This window comes from Atractosteus spatula, chromosome 5, assembly GCF_055471065.1.
Source record: "Atractosteus spatula isolate fAtrSpa1 chromosome 5, fAtrSpa1.hap1, whole genome shotgun sequence".
Classification (NCBI taxonomy): Eukaryota; Metazoa; Chordata; class Actinopteri; order Semionotiformes; family Lepisosteidae; genus Atractosteus; species Atractosteus spatula.
The window spans coordinates 30,488,150-30,499,872 of NC_142710.1; the positions used below are offsets into that span (position 1 = coordinate 30,488,150).

The following is an 11,723-nucleotide window of genomic DNA, read 5'->3' on the forward strand; positions in this document are numbered from 1 at the left end:
CAATACAATTTCCAAAGCAACTTACCATTAGCGCTCCACGGAGACTAAAGGGGATGATTGGCGTGAGTCAAACGTTCTTACTCCTCAGGGAACCGCAAGTCAGTGCTTTTTACAGCGGAAGCATGGTGTGGTCCACCATCACCCCAGCAGATCTGCAGCCCTTTAATTCAATTCTTTTGCAGGCTGAAATGGCAAGACGGGTACTGCGCTCCATCTTGCATTAGAAGCTTAGCTGGACGCTGTTAAGATGTCTGTTGAACCTGAAGAAGGGCGAACCTTGAGAGTGACATCCAAATGCTCTCAGATGTTATGGACCGTATTTCCGCACTTGTGCCTTATCTTCTCACTAGTGGGATACGCCGCCTTTGGTGCTTTGTTATTTAAACACATAGAAGGGAACACTGTAACAAATTCAACTAACGATGAGTTTCAGAGTTTTTTGTACAAACTAGTGGACAAAGTTAAGAATTCCACGGGTACTTATTTCTTTCTTTTCTGGATCTATTGCGCTAAAACATTATGTTCAGTTAAAGTGGTCACTCATTATAACTCATTTTCTGTTTTTAGAGCGCGTTTTATAAATGAACAGGTCTTACTATTCCTGCTAGTAGTAACAGCAACAGACAACACATAGGTTTTGTTTTGTAATGATTTAACAATTATAACAGTTAGAAAAATGTCATTTCGATTTGTTGAAATTGAAAATTGTTTGAAATTGTCTTTTAGTAAGTGCATCCGATTCTCCGCAACATTTGGTGACCGACTTGGGAAAGACGATTTTAAAAGATTTTAAGGCGGTCTGGTTTCAGCGGCCGGACAGATGGACTTTCTCTGGCGCTTTGTTTTTTTGCTGTACAGTATTCACAACAGTAGGTAAGTCTCTTAATTCTTGTGAGGGCAGTTAAAAACATGCAAGGCAATTTTTGAATTTTGCATTCTCGTTAAATGTCTGCTTTATCATATTCTGCATTATTTAAATTAGAATCTAAATTAGTTTAAGCGGCTGCATTGAATGAATCAAAGTACATACAACTGTCATAGAAACCCATGGAACAAAGCGTGGGTTTATTGGTACTGTCATTTAAATTAAGATATAGTAAAGTTTTGCGTTATAATTAGGCAGGATAATTACAGTACCTGTCTGAATATAACTAGTAACGGGTTTGTAGAACTAGTAGAACAGGCTATATATATATATTTTTTTTTGCTTTTATGAGATTTGCAAACAGGAGAAATTAAAAATAAAGTTACTAATTATGGTTTTTAAGATTTTAAACGATGAAATCTAACGATGTTCAAACAGCATAGATTACTTATAGACAAATGTATTTCTTGAACAATACTACAGTACTGTATATATGAGAACTCAATGATTAAAGCCACCTAATTATAGTCTTAGAACAACTCCCAGTATGGGTAGAATAATTTGGGACTATGGTATCCTTTAAATAACCCAAACATGATCAGGTGATTCCACAATCTGGCGGATTTTATAGATGGATTATCCATTGTCAATATCACTGGCTATACAATGCATTCATTCCTTATGTAAGACTAACAATGTTGTCTAAGGCTCCTATAAAAAAATAAAGCTTTTCATTGGGACAAAACACTGGATTAGGGAGCACCACATGTAGCTGGATAGAAAAAAAAAACATGTGGCACATTTAACCACATCAGGATTTTTTTTCCTAGGTCACAGCTCTAATTAACAGATGCTGCCTGACTGTTCAGAACATGCACAACAGTAGAAAAGTGATGTGGAAAAATCACATCATTTTAATTCCTCAGTGTATGATTTTCAGGCTTGATACTTCTTTATGCTAACCCTACCTGCGCAGCAATGCTTTTTGCTAACACCTGGTTTCATAAGGTCTTTATAGCAGAGAATAGATGAATGGTGGTATGCGATCAGTCTGAAATCAGCTCTGCCCTGCCATGACCCAAGCAATTGGGCAGTAGCCCCTGGAGCTACTGCACCACACAGTGTAAAACCCGTCCTGGACTGAAGCCTGCCCTCTCCAAGCTATAGTAGTCATCCTGCATTCCAGATAGAATCTTTTAATAGAGGAGCCATTCAGGAGACTTTCCAATTCTCTTTATGAGAATAAAAACACCTATAATTACAAAGTGTAACAAGAAAAACAATTTGTGTCTGTATATTACACTTGCACAATTTAAAATGCTCTGTGTTGTATTAAAGTCTTTCTGTGCATACCATAAGTGCCCCTTAAATGTGAGGTTTTGTTTTATTTCCCTGGAAAAATGGAGTAATGATAGCTGTATGCTAATGGATTAGGAAGTGTGCTCACAACTGATATATGATGCCAGGATCAGAAACAACAGGCTAATTGCATTTTGTCCCAAACAGGAAACCCACAAATGGCAAGCAACAACGTTTTAAAATGGTAATGCAGTTTGCCTTTCCGCAATGACGATTAACAGTCTCAATCCAAACCTTGCTCTTAACCACAGGACATACATTATGAGCTTCATAAATATGGCTTTCCATTTTTTTTTACAGAGAATGAGTGAACATGACTTTCTTCTTAATTGCTGCAATAGATGAATTAATTAAAAAAAATTTACACCTATTGTGTTTGGAATAATGCTCTGGTAATAGTTTAGTTTGGCAAATCAGAAAATAAGTAGTTGTAAAATTCTTATTTACTTTTAATTAACCTTTATTACTCTGCAAGTAAATGTAATGAAAAACATTTGCCTATTTCTAGGAAACCAAAATCACAGCATTGTAGTACTCACCTTTTACAGTAAATATTTTAGCAAAAAAACAACAATAACCATTTTCTCTTTTCATAGCTCTAAATCAGTTGTTATTGTTTTACTGAGTCTAGCTGCCATTCACGGCTGAGACAACACAGTGTTCCCTTTTCCCTTGACGATTTGGCATTCTTAAAGTAACCCCCAGCGGAATAAATCAACTTTATGGCTGCATTGCCAAGACCGACGCACTGAGAGTTAAATAGCACACAAATTGTCTGCTTACCATAAAGCCGCATATTATTGCACTTTTACCTATCTCACCTTAATTTCCGTCTATATTTCATATAATGTGAATAAAAATGATGATAATTGAACGCTAGGCAGAAACACCAGTTATCACCAGTAGGTGTCACTGTTGCCTGCAACATAAGTATGCGAGTTCTCAAACTGTACTTTTTCTTTCTTTGCAAAGGAACAAGTAATAGTTTTATTCCATGCTGAAAAAAAGAAGAAACACCTGTCTTTGACACCTGAAGAAGGCTCCACGGCCGAAACGTTGCGTTTTCTTTTTTCTTTTTTTCAGCATGGAATAAACCTATTACTTGTTCCTTTGCAGCCTACGCATGCTGACGCAGCTACCCACCTGAACTTTTTCTTTCTTTTGTGCATTGTTATACTTCTGCATTACATCTTGACATTTTGTAAATACTCTGTCAGATAACTTGAGATAATGTTCTTTTTTTAAATCCGGAGGCAACAAAGCATTTATAACTTCTGAGATTTACCAAAGATCTAAATCTTTAAAACTTTTTCTCTTGCTGTCAAACGTAATGCACAATAAAGCACTGCCCCTCACTATAAGAGATAAGAGCTTAATTAATTACATTAATTTCTTTAAACCATGTTTAAAAAGGATAACTGTTGTTTTGTGTTGTTCCAGGTTATGGGGAAATCTATCCAGTCACCCTGATAGGAAGAGTGTTCTGTATCCTCTATGCCATGATAGGCATTCCCCTCATGCTTCTTGTCATCACAGATGTGGGTGACATACTGGCGATCCTACTTTCCAAGACCTACCACCGCATACACAAGATGTGCAGGTTCCCTTCTTGCCTCACAAGCTTGGGCAAATGTGACAGGAAGTCCAAGGAGGAGTCTGCCTCTCGGACTTACAACTTCAGCAAAGATGTGGTCATCAGGGAACCCATGGATATAAAGCATGTGCTTCATACACAGTCCTCAGTGAAACGCAAGTCTGTGCAACTGCGTTATGCTGAGATCTTTGACAAAATCATAGCCAAAGAAAAATTCTCCTTTGGTCCTCTGAAGCGTAGCTGTTCCTGTCCTGAGCTCAACCAGATGGCCTCTCCCAAAGGGTTTTCCATATGGGATTTCTCTGGGATAGGCGAGGAGCTGGACAAGCTTAATGTGCCTATGGCTGTCATCTTGGTGGTAGTTTTTGCCTACATCCTTCTTGGGGCCCTCACTCTGCCACTGTGGGAGACAGACTGGAATACATTCGATGCCTTCTACTTCTGCTTCATCACCTTGACCACCATTGGCTTCGGAGACATAGTGCCCAATCATCCCAAGTTTTTCCTTCTTACATCACTCTTCATCGTCATAGGAATGGCCATCATGTCTATGGCCTTCAAGCTAGGCCAGTTCCGAATCATCAGCTGTCACCGCAGGTTTATTAGGTGCATTAGTGGTGGGATGGTGGAGAAGTATGAAGAGATGAAGGAAGGTGAAAGGGTTTGAGACAGTTACTAGGAAATCCATGTGGAGGCCTATTGCTAGTTTTGTAGCAATAAAAAGCATGCTTATCGAAGAACGTTCAGTCCATGAATATGTAATTAAAAATGAGTCCACAATAGGAATACAGGTGGATTTATCACCTCATTGCATGAATAATTTGGCAAAATGCTTACAAACATAATATAACTCAGGGGAGTTCACCAGTGCTGTGCTTTTACCTGTAAAGCTATTGTCTGTTAAAGAACAAACCTGTTTGTTTTCTAAGTAGTTTTTGAGTTTTTCTTTATTTCACCTCTAGGGAAATATACTGAATATATATATATATCTTTCTAACAAACAATAATTCAGATTCATCTTGATAAATGAAGGCTAGCAAAAGCCAAAGTGAGGGCATGGGGATTTTTCGGAAAATGAAGTAAATGGCAGGTTTCATTGTTCTTTCCAGAAAGACTCTAAAAGCACACACTTCATCATAACTCGAGGTAAAGAGCAGCGAAGATCAATGATTGCTAATCCAAATCTTCTTAACCCTTGATGAAACTAATCAGTAGATGCTGACCCCTCTGAGGAGAGAGCAGATAGTCTTATTCACAGGTTGCTGTGTTAGGGTTACTATAACACAGGGAGGTTAACCCATCTTCGTACAGTATATCAAACCTTCTAGGCCCTTAAGCGCAACAAAACTTCATTCAAGTGGCCCTATCTTTCTGGCAAGATTAGCATCTCAATGCTCATGATCATCTCAGTTATCTTCAAGAACATCCAAAAGGTTACAAATAATTATATTTGGTTGGTAGTAGATAAATGACAAGAGGATTGCATCCAGTCACAGCTTGAAAGCAATCCCATGCTGTATATTTACTGAACACGTAAAGTATCCTTTTCAACCATTTGCCTCTCCAGCAAATGATTAATGATGCTTTGCTAAAGATGTTCTCTTTTCAGTTTTGATGAGGTTTCATTATTGATTATAGTTGTTTTTCAATAAAACTGGTTTGTTTGTCAAAATCAAGAATATATAATAACAATATTTGATCTTGTTAAAACCATGTGCCAGATTTATTCATTTATTTACTGTTAATTACCTCCAGTGTTATGCTGTCTAGTGTAGCACAGGTTAATCAAGACCTTTAACTTATGGCCTTTTTTATGGCTTAAAAATACAGTGTACAGTGTAAAAATACAGTTGATTCCATATAACATTACTCTTTTAAATTTCCTAACTATTGAAAGATTTGCTAAGATAAAATATTAAGCACCTGATTGCTAGGAGTTTGATTCCATTCATTACAATATGATGCCCATTTACTTTCAATTGCAGGCACCTATTCTGCATTAATATTTAAGGTGCAGTTTCATTCACTTAGATATACAACAGCAATCAACTTGATTGAACAAAAATCAAGGGGAAAATACACGACTAACCAAAGGTAAAGAACACAAGTCAAGATACTTTCAAATTCTAAGATACACAAAATCTATATCATTTCTGATTGTTCATATAGAAGATCAGGATACAGAAATGTGTTTATATATATTTTTTGTCATGTTAAGTAGAGAGATCATTAGAGAAACATAAAGTGCAGGTAATTATGATAAATAGTACAATGGTTATAAGGCACTGAAGAGCTTTAGAGAAATACGGATATAACAGCATTCTAGTTGTTACACAGAACGATTCCCAGTTTTACACATGACATCTTATCACTAAACCCTCAGGAGTGACATTCACACTTTAATTAAACAACACATACTGTAAGTGAATTCTTCTCCTTCTATGCAGAGATTGAAGGTCTGTAATGTCCACAAACAGGTCTGCACTGCAGTTGAAATTACGTTAAGGTAATACTCTTATAACAGTTTGTTCTCTTTGCTTGTCCTTGTAAAGCAGAATAAATGCACATTTCACTGCTGTTCTGTTTTTCATGTGTCTCATTGTTTCCTCTTGCTGTATCATGGGGCATCAATTAAAACACTTCATTCACGTCATGAGTGAACGTGTTAAGGAGGGCAAACTGTGGGGGACAAAGCTGTGCAAATTTAAATTTAATGTTAAATTTTTAGTGGTATTTGCTGCCACCAAGACCTGAAGAGCACATCAGCAGAAAACAAGGTACCCAGAGAAATAATGCCATTCCAAAATTTATACATAAATTATGCTTACAAAATCTCTTGCTGGGAATTTCTATATTTATCACTTCTGTAGTAGATACAGTATGTTGTCCTGTGAATCAATATGTACCACTTATTAAGAAAACAATGCCTTTGTACCTTCAGTATGCTGGAGGTAGAACTACTGAAAGTAAGAGGACCATCACTCTCTATCTGGTTTGTTCACAGCAAGCAATTTGTAACCTGGCAAGGTAAACACACTGTCAGTGATCAATGAGGAGGTCTAAGTAGGTGTGTCTAGATGCTACAGAACTTCACTTGTATTGACTGATGGCATCCTGACTGTGCAGCACAGTGCTGATCAGGTTCTGGGACCTCACCTGCTGTGTTTCCTGTGGGCAAACACTAAGGTGACAGCACATACAGTATATTCGATTCATGTAGGTTACAGCTGATTTCTTCAAAACAAATAGCAATTATTTCATACTTTGCTTTCTCACCTTTTCAAAAACTTAAAATGTTAGGACAGGAGGGGGGGGGCGACTACACAGCTTATGTACTGTGATTCTATACAGTAGTGTTATATTTTGAAAAGCTGTGGCAATGCAACTGTAGTTATGACTTCAACCACATGAGGGAAGTATATCCACAAGATGGGGAAAAGAAGCACATTTCCATAAATAACAGTGAACTGGTTTATCCCATTTGCTTCAATTCTCTTTTGCTTTTCATTCATCTCAGTTATTTAAAAATTATTCACCAATACCAGGAACAGCTTCAATAAATAATGAAGAGAGGAGCTCAACATGCTTAACGTGTGCTGACTTGCAACACAGTATATCAACACCAGGAATAAAAAAGAGCATGAAATGTCAGTTTTAATATTTGAATTTTACAAATTTCAAATAACCAAATGTCAAAATTTCAAATTGATAGAGAAATTAATTATAAGAAAAATTAAGAATAACACATTTCTTGAGTTTAAAATTTTGCACTGAACAAAATAGATATCAAGCTTGAAATTCTTCATTGCAACATTGTAGCTCTTAAATGATTTTACTTTCTTTAATGCAGTAAAGTAGGCTTCGAAACGAAAACTCTTAGTAATGGAAATGTTAGCTAAAGTGAATTTAAAAGATTTGGAAACTTGGTGGCTCTCAGAATTTTTGTAACTCAGAGAACACAAACTCTGCTAGATCTTGTCTCTTCTGTTTTCTTTGCAGGAAGTTCTAAAGAAATGCAGTCATTGTACAAATCAGCCATGTCTGACCAAAGTTCCCATTAACATTTAAACTTCTAATCTTTTTTGACTAATCTCTTGCTTGATATCATGTGCAGGATAAAGCAGAGCATACTGCAATATGTTGCTGAGCATTTTACTGATACACAAAATAAATTCAAACTCATACAAACTAGCAATACCATTAGCTATAAATACTTCTAATAGAAACCTTCAATTTCCATGTATCTTTTCTGATCGGCAGTTTTGTCCAAGCATACACTAGCACACACTTAAAATTTTGCTTGGCTGCTGAAACAATTCTCCACTCACAAGCCCATCTTGTTTCTGGAAGGCGTGGAAAGTCACCTACAGTTCTTGTCTGTTGCAATGATTCAAATGTTTCACATATTCAAAGCTGGCTGATAAATGCTAACAGTCTATGAAGATTAATCTCTACACTTTGACCTCCTTCACTACATAGGTTATGACAAGGCATCTCTCAATGAAAGGCATGATATCTGTGGACCAGTATGGTCTGTAGTACTGTACATCAGACTTGCCCATTACAGAATTTGCATCACAGCACTCTGTTACAATAGTTTCTTTGTCCGTTTCCAGACTGTGTAGCCCACAGGTAGCAAGTGTCCACAGTAAGTCTGCAGTGAGAGATTTGAAATGCTCAAAGGCCAGTTATTTTTCTGTGACATTTGTTGTTCATCTGTAGACATATAGAAGACCACAGTCTTTTCTACCACAGTCTCTCTTCTCATCTGCCAAAACCACAAAGAGTCCTGACACTATCAGTGAGGCTTTCTCTCAGTGCAGATGATGTACAGGTAGCATCAATAAAAGTCTTCTGGATTTTCTTGCTAGTATTTTCAGATGTGACGCTCGAATTTCTACACAACAAATATGAAAGGGATTAGTTGTTAGTACTTATGGTGATATTACAATGCATTAAATGAAAAAAATGATCTGTCTGTCTGTCATTGAACTGACCTGTCCTCACAAGCAAACTATCCAACTGTATTTTTTAACTATTGTGTGACATCTGAGTATTTGCTTATATTTAATTTTTTCAATTCACAATATTTCCTTGACCACTAATAAAACAATAAAATTATCGTTTAATCACCTATTAGTTTTATAGAATAAATAGAATAGATAAACCAGCTTTAATTACACAGCTGAACTACACTGAAAGGGCTCCACAGCAAGTGCAGTGCTGAAGCACATGACAATCTGACCGTAAGTAGCAAAACATGAGAAAAGGAAAGACAGAACTAAAGTATGTCTCATGCTAAATAAAGTCTTGTGATGTATTGTAATGCTAATAATAAAGATTAAAACAGGATTTAAGAATAGACCACTGAACTTGATATGTTTTTAGTCAAAAAGCTCAAAGCTTTACAAATGACTGACCTACACTGCTGCAAGAACCCAGCCTTGAGTAATTGGATCAACAGCCTTTCATATGTGGCACAGAGGATGATGCAGGTACAGAGTAGGCCACAAATGTGGTCTGTCAGTTTCTACATAAAACAAAATATGACAGACATGATGTCTGTTCAGCCCACCTTGTTTATTACACAACTACAACCTGATTTTAGTAAAATCACATCATTATTCTAGCACCAAGGAAACATACTGTAGCATACAACAGAACTATGGGAGAGACAATTACACCACACCTACTGTATAACTTCACCATGGAGAATACTCATGCCAAAGAGATTTAGAGCCAGCTTACAATGTCTGACTTTGAATGCTTATGCTTGTATAATAAGGACTGCACATTTCACAGAGCATCAACGGGATCATTGCAACAGCATGAAAGGGGACAAAGACAGATCTTTTCTTCAGATTGTGTCAGTGTATGGATGGAGGAAGACTGGAGGAAAATTATATTGTCTTTATAATATCCTACCATGCACACAATCTTTTATCTCATGTTTTACATGAGATATTATTAGTGTCTGTGAAAAACCACCATTTCAGCCTCTTTTAAGGTGTTGTTGGTTGTTATGTGACCAATTTTACAATAAGATTTTTTAAATGCTCAAAGCTGACTAAACGGTGAGTTTCACTTGAAGAATTTTGTTTGAAGATATGTTTTTTCCAACTTTATTTTCTTAACATTAATGTAAGAAATTTCTCATCTGCCCATATAAAGGGCAAGATACATTTCTATGTTCTTTTTGGGATACTTAAACAACAGACCATCAAACACTAACCTACTGTATAACATAAATACAAAATAAATAAAAACTAAATAAAGCACCAGCAGATTAAAAAAAATGAGTGTGCCTTGCAGACAAATAAGGATAGGAAATTCTAAAATGTAACAGAAAAGGTAACAGAGGCAGTGATTCCCCTTCTCATTCAGGAAATAAAACAATTCTTGTGTTAGCTTTTTCCCCTGGAGTAAGAAACCCACTAGGGATGCTCTTCCTTCTTCTTGGATTCAAAGATCATTGCTTTGACAGTAATAGTCAGCAGGTGTGAGCCTGGCCAGTACCTGGATGGGAGACCTCCTGGGAAAAGGTTGCTGCTGGAAGAGGTGTTAGTGGGGCCAGCAGGGGGCGCTCACCCTTCAGTCCATGTGGGTCCTAATGCCCCAGTATAGTGACGGGGACATTATACTGTAAACAGGCGCCGTCCTTCAGATGAGAAGTAAAACCGAGGTCGTGACTCTTTGTGGTCATTAAAAATCCCAGGCTGTTCCTCGAAAAGATTAAGGATGTAACCCCGGTGTCCTGGCCAAATTTCCCATTGGCCCTTACCAATCATAGCCTCCTAATAGTCTCCATCTATGAATTGGCTTCTTTACTCTGCTCTCTTCCCCACTGATAGCTGACGTGTGGTGAGTGTTCTGGCACACTATGGCTGCTGTCGCATCATCCATGTGGGGCTGCACATTGGTGGTGGTGGTGGAGGGGAGTCCCCATTACCTGTAAAGCGCTTTGAGTGAAGTGTCCAGGAAAGTGGTATATACAGTAACTGTAAGCAATTATTATTATTATCATTTAGAGATTTCTTTGAAATAGGCCAGGATATCGCCTTTAAGAGTCAGGTTATCGGTTTCAATGTGTAGAAGAACAATGTATTTGATGCATACTGTAATACCCAGGGTTTTACCTAGAGCTTAATTATATGTTACTGTTCAGTCCACTTTATTTAGTGTTGTTTTCGTAATGTTCACAATTTATACGTTTTCTACATGGAATGATGACTAAATCACATCCAAATAGTTTCTAAAAAAAACAAGAAATGTTTTGGTTTTAATTTTGGGTTAATAATTTATACACTCACTTTTCAAGATGTTTTTTTTAGTCCTAGTAGTAATATTGTGCGACCAGATATAGCATGTATTGATTAATGTTCTCATCCAAAAAAACATTTAGGCGCTCTGTATACAGGATCTGCTGCATTAGTGCCTTTCAGAGATGACGACTGTTATAGTACCTAAGCAAACATCGGAACACATTAACCCCAAATTTTCACCTTGGTTCCACTCCTCAAACGCTAAGCCCCCTTAATAATTATTTCTGGAGCCGCCTCTGTGATCTCTGCACTTCACACTTCAATGCAGCTCCTCCGGTAGCCAGCAATGCTAATCATTGTCATGAATGATAAGGGTGCTATGACGTCAGAGCCCAGACAAGTAACTACACCTCCCCAGTTACAATATTTCTTTTTTTTGCCTCTGGAGAAGCAATGAGAACCAAAAGTGACTTTTAAATGTGCACGGATTGCATTCAAGGTAAGATGCTTTACATTGCATTTACACATATAGCATCCAAGTGGCTTTGCTGATATTGATTTTTTTCTTGTTGTTCCAGAAGTACAATCACAAATAATCGCTTTGTTAAATAACTAGTTACATTTACAGAGCGGACTACATGAT

At 37.1% G+C, this 11,723-nt stretch overlaps 1 protein-coding gene across 1 annotated transcript; it reads left to right on the forward strand.

The window, feature by feature from the left end:
• Positions 1-247: 247 nt before the first annotated feature.
• Positions 248-6,395, forward strand: kcnk18 (potassium channel, subfamily K, member 18). The gene is made up of 3 exons (XM_088916483.1): positions 248-476; positions 727-873; positions 3,665-6,395. Exons 1-3 carry the CDS (start codon positions 248-250, stop codon positions 4,483-4,485), a joined length of 1,197 nt encoding a protein of 398 aa, XP_088772609.1. The 3' UTR covers positions 4,486-6,395.
• The last annotated feature ends 5,328 nt before the right edge of the window (positions 6,396-11,723 follow it).

Coding starts and splice junctions, on each gene's coding strand:
- kcnk18 (XM_088916483.1), top strand. CDS start 248: ATGTCTGTTGAACCTGAAGAAGGGCGAACCTTGAGAGTGACATCCAAA. Junction 477..726: donor CAAAGTTAAGAATTCCACGG/GTACTTATTTCT, acceptor ATTGTCTTTTAG/TAAGTGCATCCGATTCTCCG. Junction 874..3,664: donor TACAGTATTCACAACAGTAG/GTAAGTCTCTTA, acceptor GTGTTGTTCCAG/GTTATGGGGAAATCTATCCA.